Source organism: Suricata suricatta, chromosome 10, assembly GCF_006229205.1.
Source record: "Suricata suricatta isolate VVHF042 chromosome 10, meerkat_22Aug2017_6uvM2_HiC, whole genome shotgun sequence".
Taxonomy (NCBI): Eukaryota; Metazoa; Chordata; class Mammalia; order Carnivora; family Herpestidae; genus Suricata; species Suricata suricatta.
In genome coordinates, this window is record NC_043709.1 from 122,589,827 (window position 1) to 122,608,743 (window position 18,917).

At 43.2% G+C, this 18,917-nt stretch overlaps 1 protein-coding gene across 3 annotated transcripts in view; it reads right to left on the reverse strand.

The window, feature by feature from the left end:
* The window catches only part of PRTFDC1 (phosphoribosyl transferase domain containing 1), a 94,867-nt gene extending 75,968 nt beyond the window's left edge, over positions 1-18,899 (reverse strand). For 2 of the 3 annotated variants that reach the window (XM_029955685.1, XM_029955686.1), the window contains exons 1-3: positions 18,731-18,854; positions 8,833-8,939; positions 3,277-3,460 (exon numbers count right to left, since the gene is read on the reverse strand). In XM_029955685.1, coding sequence (XP_029811545.1) covers positions 3,277-3,460; positions 8,833-8,939; positions 18,731-18,778 — 339 coding nt within the window. In that variant the 5' untranslated portion in view covers positions 18,779-18,854. Of the gene's footprint in view, positions 1-3,276; positions 3,461-8,832; positions 8,940-18,730 lie in introns of all 3 variants that reach the window. The other variant, XM_029955687.1, reaches the window with a different exon arrangement.
* Positions 18,900-18,917: the final 18 nt, after the last annotated feature.

Here is an 18,917-nt window from a genome sequence, read left to right on the forward strand (position 1 = left end):
CTAAAACTGTGAAAATTTAAAGAAAACAGAACATTTTTGTGAGTTTGAATGAGGCAAAGATTACTTAGATACACAAAAGGCATGATTCATAAAGAAAAAACTGACACATTGGAGTTTGAAAAAAATGCTTACATTATGCTCTTTGAAAAAAAAAAGCTCTGTTATGAAAAATGAGAACAACTCACTGACTGGAAAATAAACTCGAAACAACGTTTCTAATAAGGGACTTACGGCCAAAACATATAAAGAACTCTCAACTTAATAACTTTTCAAATGTTTGAAAAGATACTTGAACAAACACTTCACCAAAGAAACCAATGCAAATTAAAACCACAATGAGATATAATCACCTATATCAATGGGTAAAGTAAAGGGAAAAAAAATAAAATGAAAACTAGCAATACCAAGTGCTGTTGAAAATACGGAGCAACTGGAACTCTCATCTACTGCTGATGGAGATGCAAAATTATTCACTCCGTCTAAAAAGCAGTTTGGTAATTTCTTACATACATTACCCTATGACTTGGGAATCTCCAGGGAAATCCAGGTAAAAGTACAGAAAAAAAAAGTTTGTGAATATTTATAGCAGCTTTATTCATAATCACCCCCAAAGGGAGACAAACCAAATATCCTTCAGCTGATAACTGATTTTTATTTTATTTTACATTTTTTTACATTTTTAAAAATGTGTATCTACTTCTGAGAGATAGAGAGAGATAGCACGAGCAGGGGAGGGGCAGAGAGAGAGGGAGACCCAGAATCCAAAGCAGGTTTCAGGCTCCGAGCTGTCAGCACAGAGCCCAACGTGGGGTTCGAACTCATAAACCGCGAGATCATGACCTGAGCGGAAGTTGGATGCCCAACCTACCAAGCCACCCAGGTGCCTCTGATAAATGATCTTAAAGCTATGATATACCCATATAATGAAACCTTAATTGACGATAAGAAGAAATAAACTACTGGTATACATGGCTGGATCTCAAATGAAATGTGCTAGGATTTACTAAGGCCACGCGGTATGTGGTTACATTATATGACAGTCTGGAAAGAGCGAAACTCTAGAGACAGAAAACCTATCAGTGGTTTCCGGGATCTGGGGAAAGAGTTGGTCGCAAACGGACAAGGCATTTTTTACAGTGAGAAAGTGTTCTATGTTTTGATTGTAGTGATTTGCATGACTGTATGCAATTGTCAAAACTTACAGAACTGTAAACTCAAACAGATAAATTCTCCTGCATATAAATTATACCTCAACAAATCTGACTTTAAGTTTTTAAAAGAACTTAGAAAGCTGTTTTCTAGGGAAAAAACAGTAAGTATCAGAGCCAAGTAAATGAGAAAAAAAATCTTATAAAGAAGCACTGGGACTTCATCTACGATGAAAGGAACATAAAGGAATGGTTTCCAAGAGAAGATGAAATGGACAATTTAAAGTTAAGAGGTCTGCAAAAAAACAGTTTTATTTTTTTAAATTTTTAAAAATGTTTATCTTTTCACAGAGAGAGAGAGACAGAAACAAGCATGAGTTTGGGAGTGGAAGAGAGAGAGGGAGACACAGAATCTAAGGCAGGCTTCTGGCTCTGAGCTGTCAGCACAGAGCCCAACGTGGAGCTTGAACTCAGGAACCACGAGATCATGACCTGAGCTGAAGATGGATGCTTAACCGACTGAGCCACCCAGGCGCCTCAACTGCTTTATTCTGGCCTGAGACATTATCGGGACGATACAAAGTATCTTAAGAAATGATTGCTAGCTGCCCAAAAGCTGAAGCAACCGAATCACAGAGTGGTAGGCCGAATCCAGGGCGCATGCCTATCTGTTCCCTGGTGTACATGGCCTGCTAATTTCCTCCACTGAGTGTGGGTGAGACTAGTAACCATGGGGATGCACTCCCATAATTAGGTGATTAGTCAGTTGACTTTAAGTTAGTCAGAGGGAGTCTATCTTGGGTAAACCAGACCTAATCACATCAGCCTTTAAAAGAGGGGCCAGGCCCTCAATAAATGGAAAGGTTCGCCTGTGCTGGGAACTATGGGGCAAAGGCCCGAGGGGAGAGGGTAGCCTGCAGGGGCTGAAACATAGACTCAGCAACGAAGTGGAGACTGAATTCTGCCCAGAGCTAGTGGGAGTGGAAAGGTCACTCGTTTGCAAACCTCAGCTGAGATCCCAGCCCGCTTGCATCCTGATTTTGGACTTGGGTAGTCTCTAGAGCAGAGAACCCATGCCCGGATGTCTGACCTAGAGAAACTGAGGTGATAAACGCATACTAGCTCACGCCACTAAGTTTGTAGTGATTTTGTCACACAGCAATAGAAAACCCATTTGAAGAGTGAATTAAACTGTGTCAAGCCAGTTTAATCAGAGAATAATTTCATGGTTTTGACTCCAACGGTTCTTCCCCAAATAATAGGCTAGTTTTTTTTAAGTTTATTTATTTATTTTTGAGAGAGAGGGAGAGAGAATCAGTTGGAGAGAAGGGCAGAAAGAGAGGGAAAGAGAGAGAATCCCAAGCAGAGCCCAATGTGGGGCTCGATCCCATGAATTGTGATATCATGGCCTGAGCCAAAATCAAGAGTTGGACAATTAACTGCCTGAGCCACCCAGGTGCCCCAATAGTAGGCTGGTTTTAATGATTTACTATACATTGGATCAAAAAGCATCACAGAAGGTAACATCATAGACGGAGGAACACTGAAGGGGTGACATCACTGGAGAATAATCTCCCTCGGTTCTGTCCAGTGCTGGCCAAGAAAGCCCAGGAGGGGCCTTCTGCTGGGGGTTCTCGGATTTTGTCTCCTTGCACTTGGTAACATTGTCCCTACAAGGTAACTCACTCTCCCGACAGACTTTCCTTCTCCACTTCCAGGCCATGACTGCAGTGGCCCAAGTATTAATGCTGTCCTCTCTGGGACTGGACACCCTCCCGTAGAACTCCAGAGCCAACGGTGACATCCAGAGCGGAAACACGTCAGCACTCACCGGACCTTCTTAACACTTATTGTTAGCACACTCACTTGTGAGGTTAGTCACCAGGAAATAGCCACTCACCTTTATAACCATAAAAGATAGCATGAATCATTGCCCAAGCCACTTTCCATATATGTGAAAACAGGAAGAGCGTTTGTCTCCCCACAAGCAATATTATTTGAACTATAGGTTGCAGTATCTTGCAAATTAAAAAAAATTACCTTCATTTTCATCACATCGTCAATTCTTTTATTCTAGGAAATTCTTTATTCTACACATTGTATAATGAAAGTGGAATAAATAACTTACCCTGTAACTTTTAAGTCTGATGAAATCAACCTTCATAGAGATAAATCGATCCGAATTTCGACTGATGTTCTTTAAGTGTTCTACAAGATCCGCACAGAACTTGTAACCTCCTTTAAGAACACATAGGACCATAATGTCACAGTTTCCTATGTCTTTCATAATATCCTTAGCCAGCCGTTCAGTCCTGAAGGAGAGATTACAAGATGTATTAAAGCATAAGTACTTTTGTTCCTTTCAGAAAAAATGCAGGATGCCTTACACAGATTAGATTATGGAGGAGCATGCCTTACACAGATTAGATTATGGAGGAGAAGAGTTTGGATGACAGAAGGTTACAGATAAAGAAGCTTTGCTAGGGCTGGACAAAGAGAAAGTGTTCAAAACACACTTCTGACAACTGCATCATCAATAGTACATTTTTGTTCTTCTGTGTCACAAAAATTAGTAAGGTGTAAAATATATGTCAAAGATCATCAATGCTATTATTTTATCACTCCAGAGCCTAGTTGTAACCTTAACAATGCTGTGAAAGTATCTGGTGATGTTAGGCTCTACAGCAGAGAGAGAGGAAATGAAGAATGAATGACTCACCCACCTTATAACATTAGAGGAGACCGGAAGAAAAGTCAAGCCCATAGTAACTATCAAAAGAATAACATCTGTCTCCTATTTGACAAAGACAGCACATTACCTATGTGAAGGGTGCTCAGAGTGCAATTTCCATCAGACGTCATTTCCACCCACGGAGCACCATGTGAATGAGGTTTTCTGGAGCTATGCAGTGATGCAGCCCGGGGCTGGCACCCAATGCCATCTGGAACTGTCACTGTATTTTTTGTAAATGTTTCATGTCTATAAGTCCATTGCCCATACATCCATACAACACTAAAACCTTGAAAGGAGGCAGGATCTAAGGTACATATTAGAAAAGAATTCCTGGGCTGCCTGGCTGGCTCAGTTGGTTATGTGTCTGACTCTTGATTTCAGCTCAGGTCATGATCTCAGGGTTGTGAGATCAAGCCCTGCGTCAGGCTCTGTACTAGGCATGGAGCCTGCTTCAGATCCTCTCTCTCTCCTTCTCCCTCTGCCCCTCCCCTACTCTCATGTGCATGTGTACTCTCTTGAAAAAAATCCTACTGGCACTTCAGATATAATTAGATTTAAAATGGGTTAGTTGAATGATCTATATGTGTGTGTGTGTGTATAAAGCATTCTATTACATATGTTCTATACATCTAATCTAATATAATATATTTGACATAAGTTATATGTATGTGTGTGTATGCTTACATATATATACACACATATACATATAAAATGGCAACCAGGCTCCAGGCGATGTTTCTCAAAATATGATCAAGAAAATGTGTACCAGCATTGCGAGATATTCTATAAAAAGGGACCTTTATCTTCAGCATAATGGATTGAGGTGGTCAACACATCCTCTCCACAAAAAAGTAACTCTAAAGCTGGATGCAACTGTCAAAAACAAACATCTCTGTTCTCTGGAAATTAACTTGAGGAATATAACAAACTGGGAATCATTTCTTCATGAAAACATTGAACAGTGGGTAGAACTAGCACAAACCTGTGGCATTCTTGCCGGAGAATGTTCCCATCTCCCTGAGCCCCTCATTAGCTCTGCTGTCCAACCAGGTAGTTCAACCAGGGAGGGATACTGCCAGAGGGAGCTCACCTGGTAGGGAGTATTATCAGTCAGTATGGCCTTCTTGGTAGCATGTGAACAGGGAAATCCAGTGGCCCCATTATCAAGAAGTTTCCTGTTTAAGCAACTAACTGGCAGACCAGTCTATTCAGGGAGTTGATAGGGAGTTTTGGAAGGTTAGGGTCATGGGAGAGGGGTAGACAATAAACTCTTCACATATCCGAAGTTGACCAGAAGCTATACATATGCACACAGAGGCAAACATGGGACCAGGCTACCCACACATTCCTGAAAGATGGAGCCCATACGCATGGGCATGGCCAGAAGAGGCACAAGAAAGCATGATGAAAAATAAGATCCAGGGAAAACTTGAAAAATGCTGGAAATGTGAATGTATTTTCCAGCCCCCACACACATTCATCAGCAGAAAGTGGAAGCTTAGTGGCTTGAGGTGTTTGAGTACAATCTTTAACCAAGCATCGACTGAAGACTAAGCTATTCAATCAGACACAGGGGTTAAGTCTCAGTAAGTAAGACTTACAAGGAAAAACAAGGAAAACACATTGCATATCATCAGAGGTCACACACTGTTGGGAGACAGTCTCCACAGAGTCGAAGATGAAAACAAAAAACAAAGAACAAGGGCAAGGAACAGAAAATAATTACAAATATGGTGGATATTAAACCAACTATGTCAATAATCACTTTAAATATGAATGATATAAATATATCAATTAAAAGACAGAGACTATCAGAGTGGATTAAAAAAAAGACCCTAAGGTATGTTGCCAAAAATACAAAGACACTGATAAATTGAAAGTAAAAAAGATGGAGAAAGACATACCATACTAACATTAGTCAAAAGAAAGCAAGAGTAACTTACTGATTTCAAATAAAGCAGATTTCAGAGCAAGGATATTATCGGGAATAGAGAGGGGCATTATATAATAATAAAGAGGTCAATTTTCCAAGAAGGCACAACAATCCTTAATGTGCATGCATCTAACGACAGAATGTCAAAAACTGACAACTATAATGAGAAATAGATGAATCCACTACTGCAGTTGGAGACCTCAATACCCCTCTCAGTAGCTGACAGATCTAGCAGTCAGAAAACCAGTAAGGATATAGTTGAACCACACAGTACCATAAATCAACTGGACCTAATTAGCATTTATAGAATACTGCATCTAACATTCTTCTCAAAAGATATAAATGGGAAAATGAAAAGACAAGCCACAGACCAAGGAGGTAGAATATTCAAAAACATATATCTGCTAAAGGACTTGTATAAAGAACTCAATCGGAAGATGACCCACCCAAGGTAAAAATGGCAGAAGACTTAAATAGTTATCTCTCCAAAGAAAACATAAATAGCTAACAAGCACACTAATCATTAGGAAAATGCAAATTAAAATCACAACGGGATACTTTTATATATCCACTGTAATGCCTATAGTCACAGGACAGACAGTACAAAATGTTGGCAACTATGTAGAGAAACTGGAATCCTCATTCTTGCTGGTAGAGATATAAAATGGTACGGTCATTTTGGAAATAATTGGTAGTTTCTTAAACTTAACCATCAAACCCAGAATACCACTCCAAGGAATCTATTCAAGAGAAATGAAAAGATATATCCACATAAAGACATGTGTATGATCACAGATGCATTGTTCATAGTAGCCCCAGACTATAAATCCAAATAGCCATTGATTGGTATATCAATAATTAGGTATTGTATGATTTAACTTATATGAAATCTTCAGAAAAGACCAACCTATAGAGAAATCAGACTAGTGACCACATGATGCTGGAGGTAGGAATGGGGATTGATAGCCAACAAACTTTTGGGGATGCTAGAAATACTGTAAAATAATGGTTGTGCTTGCATGATTGAATCATTTGTCTCCAATGGGTAAACTTTATAATATGTAAATTCCATCTTAATGAATTCATTCCTAGGCTCCACCCCCAACCATTGAAGCAGAATTTCCAGACATGAACCATAAGAATATGCATTTTAAAAAGACTTTTTAAAGTTTATTTATTTATTCTGAGAGAAAGAGAGAGAAGGGGAAGGCCAGAAAGAGAAGGAGAGAGAGAGAATCCCAAGAGCAGGCTCTGCATAGCCAGTGGGGACCCTGATGTGGGGCTCAAACCCATGAACTGCGAGGTCATGACCTGTGCCAAAACCAAGAGTTGGATACTTAATCGGCTGAGACATCCAGCCCCATCTTAACAAATTCACTGGGTAAGTCTCCTGTACTGGGAACTGGCTTTGGATAATCTAACTGGGATTCAATCATGTACTAGATCAGGATGCAATTAACTAAAGTTATAAAATTCAGGTGAGAAAAGCAGGAATTTGTTTAAACCAGAGGGTCCTTGAACAGTGTTAAGGGAAAAATGCTTCTGAGTTATTAAGAGGTGAACCAAATACAAGGATTCTACTGCACAACAGAAGTTGGCTTAATTCTCTTTTGAAGGAATTTCCATATCTTTAACGTGAATTGCCAGCAGGGAGATCTGGCCATTTGGGAGATGCAAAATTTCCCAAGTTTATTTTATCACAGAACATTTTGTTCCCTCTGAGGATTGGGACTTGTATTGCACAGACAGCCATGTTGGGCCATGAGAAACTCCAAATTAGAGCTTATTTTAATATTATACTATAGTTTGAGAGAACATGCAATATGCAGGTCTTACCCAATGGAAAAATCTTGGAGTAAAAGAATGATATTTCCTTTTGCTTACAGACAGGAATTGATGGAAAGATAATATCCTGGGAATGTGACTGCCTTGTGTTTTTCATACTTTACTTTGGCTAAGGACTTATTTCATGAAGTTAAATATTAACGCGGAAGAATAGAACAGATCTTTTAAAAATAGAGGTTAAAGTACTCTGGTTTAAGAAAAAAAAAAGGGTGGGGAGTCCAAAGTTTCAGTTTGCTCCTACTCCCCAGTGCCTCTCCTGCCCCCATTTCTGGGTGTCTGAAGGATCTCAGTGTTCCTGGGAGTCCACTGTGAAATCTATGAGGCTTGCTTTCCATATAAACGTGAAGGCTTAAGTATTTGACCTTTGTACAAGAAGTGAGAGGTACATGGAAAGGTAACAGCCTGGGCATTAGGCAGGTTTGTGAAATGGAGTATGACCTTTAAATATGGATGCTTGTGGAGGAGACTCTCTGAAAACCAAGAAACAAATGGTGACTTTGGGGGCTTAGAACAGGAAAGAAAATGTTGGCTTTTGGCAAGCCAATTGGCTAGGGAGGAGCTAAAGAATATCTATATAGAGCGGTCAGAAAAAACTAGAAATAGTATGCTAGAAATAGTTCTGTGCAGATATTTTTAAGCTGAAAATATTCCTATTCCCAAAATATTACCACCACTGCCTGGAAAACATAATTGTGCACAGACCGGCTGATCTGTGATACGTTGCTTGATTCCAAATACATGCCAGTTGCAGGAAAAGCCGGGGCTTTAAGGGTGTGTCCTAGGAAAGCAAAGTTCACCTGTTAATGACTCCTGGTTAAGTCAAGAGTCTGTGAAAACTGTAAGACAGAGGTCCTCAGGTAAAGGGTAATGCCTTCCCTTCCCTCCCCTCCCAAAGCAATGCCTTCCCAAATCCAGTTTGTAGAAGACATTGTTTATTTTGAGGCTGTTACTTGTAATATATATATTCTTACCATTTCCCCTGAACAAATGTCCAGGTAAAAGTTCAGTTAAAATAAAGATTCATTTTATTCCAAATTCTCTGTCCTATAAAGGTTCTGTCTCTTCTCTGTAAGAGAGATTCAGAAATAGGGGTGTAAGGTATAGAGCATGATTCACACGAGAGGGGGCCGGCCAGCACAGGACCAAGACCAACACCAAGAAATAACACTCACCTGTCCACAACGATACCATGAGGTATAAGGACATATTCCAAATCTCCGTAATAGTGCTGTGGGTACGTGAATAAATTCAAATCATACCCTGGCCAGTCATCCGTAATCTGCAAATCAAATTAACTTTGGTTACAATATTTTTCGTTGGGAAATTATTTTTAAAGCATAAATAAACAAAAAAAGAGTATCATTTGAAAAAGAAAACAATAACAGAGAAGAGGTGTGATGATCAATATGACATTAAATTACATTCTGTCAACCTATGAAAAGCTCAGGGGTAAAGGATAATTTGTGCCACAAAAACTGATAAAGAATCTAGTACTGAAACGAACAGAGAATTCCATTCTTAACTTTTGCCATGTTATTCGATGAAATATCAACCCACTGTCTTACAGCTCACCTGATAGTAATGCTTGTAAGAGTGGATATATGTAAATAAATCATTTAGGTCTAAATTATATAGTATATGACTTTAAGTAACACTATGTTCATAATTATATTAATATGGAACCTCAGTCAGTCCGATCGGGAAAAAATGGTTCCAGAAAATCGGCCTATTCCTGTAGTAGACAAGAGTGACAGCAAGTCCCACATTTACTGGATGTGCAAGTTGTGTGGTTAGAAAAGTAAAGATGTGGGAGAGAAAATGAATGTGAAGAGCGAGTTACTTTTACTTTCAGATCATTGAGAAAGGATGCAGCAGGGACGTATTAGCACTCAACTCATTCCATAGCTGTATTGCGGGTTCATATCCTTTAATGACTCCTACACATGTCTATGAGACTCCATTCACCTTTAAGCTTTCATAATGCACAACTCGCCTCATTTTCCAACCCACTTCCTGACACCATCACCTTCCCATCCTCAGACTGGTCTTCTATCAAGTCATGGCCTTTCCTAGCTCTGTGTTCTGTTCATCTGTCTTTCTGGCACCTGCACGCTCCCTTCTTTCCCCCTCTTCCTCTGTATCCCAAGCTCAGCCCCCTCCACAGAAGCTCAAGTCAGGACCCACTTCCTTCTGGAAGCTTTGATGACTGCTCTTGCTCTCGGATCTTCTCTTCCCAAACTCCTTGTAGATGGGATCTTCGTAGCTCTCTGTCTTTTCACGGGCTCCCATTCAAGCTCCTTGAGAAGACTCCTGCCTCTTCTAGCCTCTGGCTCACGTGGTCTTATCTGTTCTAGAACTCACGTGTACTTCATTTAATGCTGGGATGTCCCCTACTTTCCACCTCCTCCTCACCCAGGACTCAGAACCTTAACTCAGGTTTTGAAAGGGCAACTTCTAGGACAGCCCCCACCCACTCCCACTCTGGTTCTGGGTTTGGGAATGCCAGTCAGTCAAACCAAACTCATAGCATTTTCTTCCAAATTTATCCCTTCCCTATCTCAGCAAAGGACAACTTATTTTTCTACTTGCTCAGGTCGAGACATTGGAATTTTTGTTGACTTCTTTCTTTCATTCCCTCATGAAACCCATTAGCCAATCCTAGGATTGATTCCTTCAAACTTCAACCAGGACCAGCTCTCAGCATCCTGACTGCTGCCTCCCAGTCTGTGCCACCATCGTTTCTCTGGGGGCTCGCCTCCATGCTTCCACCCTGGCACCCCCACCCCATTCCAACATGGCGGCTGGAGCCCACTTTTAGGAATGTACATCATATCATGGCTGACTTCTGCTCATCTTCTTCCAAGGGGTTCCCATTTCCCTCTGAGAACAATCCAGAATCCTCACTGTGGCCCACAGGGGCTACTGTTCTGGTTCGTCTTCAGGGATTCCCTTCCTCCTTCACTCTGCTTCAGCCATATTCTCCTTGCTGATCCTTGAAAATGTCAGGCATGCTCCTGCACTGACATCCACTATTTCTCTCGCCTACAGTACTCTTCCCTCAAATTTCTACATGGTTTACACCTAACTTCCTTCAGGTCTCCATTGAAATGTCACCTTCACAGAGAGGCCTTACCTGATCACCTACATAAAGTAGGACCCCTTTCCTGCCTAGTCATCGCTGTGTCCCTTTTACCAAGCTTTACTTTCCTTCGCAGCACGTATTCCAACCGGATGTGACACTTGTACGGCTCTCTTTGTGTTTTATCTTATCTCCTCCCAATAGAACGTTAGTGCTTCTGACAGAGGCCATGTCTGACTCACTGTTGAAACCCCAGTGCTCAGAACACTAATCTGGAATACAGTACATGCTCAAAAGTGTTCAATGAGCTAAAGAATGACACATTCTCCATCCGCAGAGTCCCCAATCCTACCTGAGCTCCAGCCCAAACTGACTTGCCTCGGTCTGCCTCCTTGTGATATAAAGAGCACCACTTTCAAGGCTCTGGAAATTCACAGCTACCATGGGCAGACTGTTAGCCAAGTGGTGTGTGTCGTCTGCATATTTGAAAAGTATCACATTTGCTTTGCCTCTATCAGCAAATTGGCTGTGTGCAACTGTTGAATTTGTAGAGAGCAGCTCTTGGCCTGCTGTAACCGGGAACACCACCGGAGAGCCTAAACCCGGGTTGGTCGTGAGGAGCTTCCGGAAGACCTCTGGCAGGCCACAGAAAAGGCCAGATAAAAGCCCCAACCAGCATGAGGCCCCAGGGTGAGCACTCAAGTGCACGGCATTTTCTGGCTCCCCTTCCAGACCACACACACTTACCCACTCTGGACCCCTTCCAGGTGGTGGCATCACTGACTAGCGGTCTTCTGAGCCCTTTCTTCCTCCCACACAAACCCTTTACTGCCTCCCTGCTCTGACTGCATCTCAGAGCCTACATTCCTCTCTGTGTTCTAGAGCTTAGCTCTGACCCTTAAGAGGCTGTGATGCTAGGGAAAGTACTCACCCTGTCTGAGACTCAGTTGCCCCCTCCTTTAAATAAGACACAATACAACCTACGGACAGGGCTGGTATAGGATTAACGGAGAACTGAGAGTCTCCAAAACAGGCAGAAACAACCCCATTTGAAGGTTACTGCAAAGAAGCTGCCTCTACAGTACTATGGACTGAATTATGCCCCCTCAAAGTCATACGTTGAAGCATTGTGATGACATTAGCAGGTGGGGCCCTCTGGGAAGTAATTAGGTCACTAGGGTGGAGCCTTCATGGTGGAATTAGTGCTCTTATAAGAGAAAACTAGTGATTTCTCTGGTGCTCTCATTCTCTCTGTTTTGTTTTGTTTTCCCCTCTCTCTCTCCCCCACCACCCTCCCTCTCTACCATATGTCCACACAAGTCAGCAAGAGTCCTAACTAGGAATGAAATCAGCCAGCACCTTGATGTTGGACTTGTAGCCTCCAAAACTCTGAGAAGTACATGTCTAGTGTTTAAAACAAATAAATAAAAATGAGAGAGAGAGGGGGAGAGAACAGATCTTAGAGTTCCTAGGACATTTCCTGGTATAAAATTAGTGACTAATAAATGATACCAAAAAAATGAAAAGAAGGGTGCCTCAGTGGCTCAGTCGGTTCAGCATCCAACTTTCGATCTCAGCTCAGGCCCTGATATCAGGGTTATGAGTTCAAGCCCCACAGTAAGCTCTGTGCTGGGCCTAAAGCCTACAACGGAGAAGGAGAAAGAGGAGGAGGAAGAGGAGGAGAAGGAGGAAGAGAAGAAGGAGAGAAAGAAGAAGAAGGAGGAGGGGGAGAGGAAGAAGATAATGATGAGTAAATGACAAAACCAACCTATTCATAACCCCTCTCACTGTAATCTTTAGCTAGGAGGCAGCGTGGAACAGTGGTTAAGCACATGAACTTAGAAGTCCGGTACATGTGAGGGCAGGGGTATAGCTGTGAACCCTGGGGGCTTTCACTCTGTGCCTCAGTGGGCTCATCTATATAATGGAGTCAGTGTCTGCCTCACACGGCTATTGTGAGGATTCAATAAGATACCTAACAGAAATAACACTGTTACCTCACTATTTAGTCTGTAGTCCTCACTCGGTAAGTATCAGCCATCTAGATGTGCCAAAACATCACTGGTTAACTTACAAATCAAAGACCTTAATTAATTTACAAAAGTGCCTCAAACCTATTAGTGAATGTCTTGTTACCTTAAAGTTATATGTTTAAAAGTAGAAGAAATGTATTTCAGTAAAACCATTCTATAATCCAAACTGGCTTTTTCCAATGAGTCTGAAATATTGAGTTTTCCTCGTTGAGATAAAAGACCATTAGAGACCAAGAAACCACTGGTGTACAAACAACCGTGTTGGCGAGAATGTGGAGGGAGAGGCACCCTTGTGTACTGTTGGTGGGAACGCAAACTGGTGCAGCCACTGTGCAAGAGAGTATGGAAGTTCCTCAAAATATTAAAAATATTGCAAATCCTATATGATCCAGGAATCACACTACAGGGTATTTACCAAAAAATACAAAAGCAAAGGGATCCGTGCACCTTGATGTTTATGGCATTAGCTGAAGCAGCCCAAGTATCTATCCCATAGATGAGCAGATAAAGAAAATGAGATGTATATATAAAAAAAGAAATATTAGCCATAAAAAAATGAAATCTTGCCATTTGCAACAACATGGGTGGAGCTAGGGAGTATAACGCTAAGCAAAATGAGTTAGAGAAAGACAAATACCCAAGTGATCTCACTCCTATGTGGACTTTAAGAAACAAAACAAACAAGCACCAAAAGAGAGAGAGAGAGAGATCAAGAAACAGACTCTTAATTGTAGAAAACACACTGATGGTTCCCAGATGGGAGGTGGGTGGGAAGAATGGGTGAAATAGGTGATGGGGACCAAAGGGAACACTGATCATGATGAAAAAAATGAATACGCTGTTTAAAAAAAGAGAGAGAGAGAAACTACTGGCTATCCCTTGTAATCCTTAATGGTGCATGCAGATTACATTGCAAATAAGCCCTAAATCTGATGGAACGGAGCCGGCTATGAACTGCAGATAATTATGTTATTCATCTGCTTTTCAAAAAATCAAAACAAGAAATCTTTAAATAGTTTCAGTATCGCAGATAATATGCTCCAAGTGTATCCAGAACAATGCTTTCTCTGTTCAAAGACACAAAACAGGCTAAGCTGGGGAAGCGACAAACACGTTAACTGCACCATTTTATACAAAACTCAAATCCCGGAACTCATTTGGGTTCTCTTTTTTTCTCATCTGAAGATATATGGAAAACCTTCTAAGTCAATAAAAATAATTTCTTGCGGAAAACATGTCTTGCACCATTTTTCAAGTTTCTCCCCTGGGGAGAAAAATAGTTTGGAAACACAGACAAAATGCAAACTGCTGGTCCTCTCTGCCTCTGAGCCCCACACTCAAGGCCCCGCTTTCTCCTTCGGCCAGTGACCATGGTTGCTGCTGAGTTTTAGGCTCACATCTACCCCTCAACTGTCAGAGAGGAAAGGAGTCTCATCCCTCAGCGCTGCCTCCAAGAACTTCACACACAAACATGGACTGGCCCAGGGAAGGAGGCTCAGGGCGAGGGAGGCCTCGAACTACACATGGAGAAAATGTGGAGAAGCAGTTTCCTAAAAGAAGGGCTCCAGGCTCCGCTACCAGAAGAATAAAGGGGATTCCACAGACCAAATAATACCTTGTAACATACAGGCCTTCCTCTTCTGTGGTGGGTGCAGCACCCAACCTAGGAAAGTTGTGCTGTAGATGGATTATCTGATTACTTTTCTCCAATGCTGCCGTAATTCTTTGATGGGGAGGGGGTGGGTGGGGTGGGTCGGAGCCACCGGTAATGGAAATACAACTATCGTTTTAGATGTTTTTTTCTCTTCTCCTTGTTCCTTCCAAACTCACTGTGTAGGTACTATGATCCTCTTGATAATGCTTTGGTAAAAACAAAACCCGTCTAAGAACCTCATCTCAAAAGGCCAGATGGGTAGAGATTTTATCTCTCCCTGCAAGGTAACAAGGATGTGCCAACCATGGGCTGGTACCTTACTAGCTTCAGATCAAGTGACCAAAGTTTCTGAACTCAGGGTCTGTATTGCTTATTTGGGGTAACATTTGCTACCACTTATTGTTTCTTTTAAATGTTTACTTATTTTTTGAAAGAGAGTGCAAGCAAATGGGGGAGGGGCAGAGAGAGAGAGAGAGAGGGAGAGAGAGGATCTGAAGCTGGTTCTGTGCTGACAGCAGACAGCTGGACGCAGGGCTTGAATTTAGGAACCCTGAGATCATGCCCTGAGCCAAAGTCAGAAGCTTGACCACCAAGCCACCCAGGCGCCCCTCTGCCACTTACTGTTAATAATCTACCAACGTCCTGCCTCCCCAGTTCAACGGAAAGCCATCTGTAGGCAAAAGTCATCTTAAATCTTTTTTTTTATTTTTTTAAACTTTTTTTTAATGTTTTATTTATTTTTGATACAGAGAGAAACAGAGCATGAGAGGGGGAGGGGCAGAGAGAGAAGGAGACACAGAACCGGAAGCAGGCTCCAGGCTCTGAGCTAGCTGTCAGCACAGAGCCCGACATGGGGCTCGAACCCACGAACGTGAGATCTGACCTGAGCCGAAGTCAGAGGCTTAACCGACTGAGCCACCCAGGTGGCCCGAAAGTCATCTTAAATATCTTAATATTCCCTTCCCTCACACAAACCATACTTCTTGTTTCTGCTTAAATCATCTGGCTCTATTCCCTTGCCATCTTCATCACTGTTTCTACCAACTGAGAATTTTCTTCTCCCCTTCATCTCCAGACAGCCCCAAACCTGCCTTGATCATCCTACTAGCCACTAGGTCTTGTGGCTCCTTCACCTGCCTTAACCCAAACTACTACACCTTTACTCCAGATTAGCATAATCCAATCTTCCAGACCAATTCCACCTCTGAAATACGTCACTGAAATCACAGCTTTCTATGAAGCACAGTGAGTAAAACTTGACTTGAGTTCTTGCTTCTGTCATTTGCTAGATATGTGACCTCGGTGACTTACCTAATGTACTTAATCTCTGTGCTTCCATTTCCTCCTCTGTAGAACAGAGATTATACGCCTACCTCACCGATCAGCAGGGAGCACATGAATAACCCAGGAAAGCCACATAGTAAGTGCTCAATAAATGCTCGCTATTAATACCTGCCCCCCTTTTTTCACTAGACCTAAATCTTCCCTTTTATTTTTTGCAACCCTCCTTGAGCTCTGCCTTTCCTCTCTGCCCTAGCTGTCATGGGCTTCCCCAGCACACTGAACTCACTCTGAATTTGCCTTTCCAATTTGTTTCCAACTCGAGTTAACCCACCTATCCCAAGTTCTACTGGAGAGAATGGCGCAAAGGCCGGGACTATCGCCATGACACGTTGTTTCCAGCCTCTCGTGAGACCCTCTTACTGCCGCCTCCTTCCATCTTTCACAAAATTCTCTTGCTTCCCAGAGAGCTTCTTTTGATACTAATAGGTTGGGCTATGGCTACTTATACTGTTTCACCATTTGATTTTTAGACTTTAACAATCTGCCTGTCTTATTAATCATGTAAGTTTACCTAATTCCTTTTTAAGAGTATATATTATTAGATAGGAGTACTACATTGTAGCCATTCTGACTGATAGGAAGGTTGTTCAAATGATTCTCCCTGCTACTGGCTTTGCCATTGTTAAATACAAGGGCCTCTTTCTGCAGGATCTGACGCTCTTTTTTTTTTTAATATTTATGAGACAGAGACATACAGAGAGAAACAGAACATGAGCGGGGGAGGGGCAGAGAGAGAGGGAGACACAGATTCAGAAGCAGGCTCCACACTCCGAGCTGTTAGCACAGAGCCCAATGTGAGGCTTGAACTCACAGACCGCAAGATTATGACCCGAGCCAAAGTCCGATGCCCAACCGAGCCATCCAGGTGCCCCAGATCGGACACTCTTAAAGGCCTCTCCCTGTACTCCCTCCCAAAACTGTGCCCTAGACACCTACCACCCTCTCTGTTCCCTCGGACTTTGCTATTCATTCTTGGTCTCTTAGTCGGACTTCTCCTGGACTCTCTGCTTCTTACATTTGGGGCTTTCCAGATTTCTACCCATAACAATAGTTTATAATTTTTCCCCATTTTTAAGAGGCATCCCTATCCACTCCAAGCATCAAATGTTTTTCTATTTTCTGGGGACTTCCCTATGGACTCTTAAGCATCAGATAGTTTTCTATTCTCTGACTATTTCAAAGTCTATCCAATCACTCTCTTCAATTGCAAAAAGGAATTTCAAATTGCCCTCAGTGCATCTTGACCCGCAGGCCTTACAGACTCAATTTGTCAGGAATGGAACTTATTTCCCATTTTGTATTTTCATTCCTTCCCCGTACCCCAGGCTTGACTGTTCTCTCCATGGCAACGGGAGTGATGTTTTTTTAAGGCATAAATTGGGTGTGATGATTTCTTGTCAGGATCCAGTGATTTCTTTGCAATCAGTACGCCCTGTGCCTCTTCTTCTGAGCTTTCCTATGGTTACCTCCTACTCACCCTTCAGGTCATGGCTCAGATGTCACTGCCAAGAGGCCATCCCAACCACTGAGCAAAAGCAATGCTCCCCAGTCCTCCTCCGATCCCTCCGTATCTCATGACCCATTCTTCTTTTCCTCGAACAAGTCACTATGTGAGAAGACCGTCTTTATGTATTTGCTTGTGTCCCTTCTTTAGAACGTGAGCCCCATGAAGACAGGGTTTTGTGTGGTGGCTTGCTGTATCCCTAGAGCCTAGAACACCAGCTGGATTCCTGCGGGACAGTCTCCAGGGGTAGAGTGAATAAATAAATGAACTCCCCATCCATTAAGATGGAAAGGTCCTGGAGCACCTGGCTGGCTCAGTCAGTAGAGCATCCTACTCTTGATCTCGGGGCCTGTAGGTTCAAACCCCATGCTGGCCATGGAGCCTACTTAAAAACATAAAAAAATAAGTTGGAAAAGTCCTGCTGATAAATGAGGAACTGAGCGACACATTTCAGCCTGATAAGTTCTATTTGAGTGTGTGGAGTTTCCTTCCCTAACCTTATCTGCCTTATCTGTGAATACCACAGATTTGGGGAGGGGGGGGAGATGTTAATGTAGCAAGTTAGGTCCACTCTCCACCACAGAGTAAAAACCACCTTCTGCAGAAGCCATTCTGGACAGGAGCTGGGAGCCGAGGCCAACTGGCCTCGAAGTGAGACAAGATTTGATTCCAGGACACCGAGAGATGGGTACCCTCTGGTCGCCTCTTTGAGGGATTCCCGGGATAAAGAGGCTCTAGTCTGGGAACCCATCATCCCACATGCTCGCAAAAGGACACACTACTAGATAGGTAACTTTGCATACAACTTCTCCTACCGCTCAAACGCCCGCCATGCTGTGTCTCCCTTTTATAGGCAACTGATGCTCCAGAGGCACTAGGCTGTGTCGGGCTCCTACAAAGACCCCAGTCCCAGCCCATGTTTCAAAGCTCACATTCCATCCATTCATTTCCTAGCTGCCCTCAAGAATCCTCAGGATCCTTTTGGGAAACAAAACTTGAAGCCTGCGCTGGAAGGGTCAGGAGGAAACACAAAGGGAAGGAGGCCCACAAGAGCAGCACGCCGGGGGTCTTCCCAGACCCGCCCTGCTCCCAAAGGTGACTCCTGGTGGCTAGCAGGAGTGGGGGCCCGACACACACAGCCTTAAGCGCTGGAGTACTGGATTCCTGGCCCGAGAGGGGCGGGGGTGGGGTGCTGGAGGGGACGCGGAGGGGGAACACTGAGAACACGGGGTGAAGGGCTGTTAAGTTGGGGTCAGTTTGGGGGCGGGGAGGGGCGGCTGGGAGGGGAGTATGGAAGCGATCCGAGCCGGGACGGGAGAACAAAGCCGCGGCCCGCATGCATTTCACCCGAATGCATTTCAAGCATTTAATCTAAAAGAAGGGAGCCAAGAAGGGAGGGGAGGGGAGAGAGCGGGGAGCGCACGACTCAGCCCAGAAATCGGGAGTTTGCATTTACCACGACGCCTCGCCCGTAGTCTGGCGCCTCCTCGCTGCTCCCGGCCATGTTTCTCCCGGGGAAAGCGGGAAGGAAAGAAGGGCGCGGGGAAGGATCTGGGAGAGCGGCCGGCTGGGAGGGGGAGGGGGCCGCGGACCCGGCTGCGGACGGGGCCGCCCCGCCCCGGGCCTGCCGGCGGAGACGGACG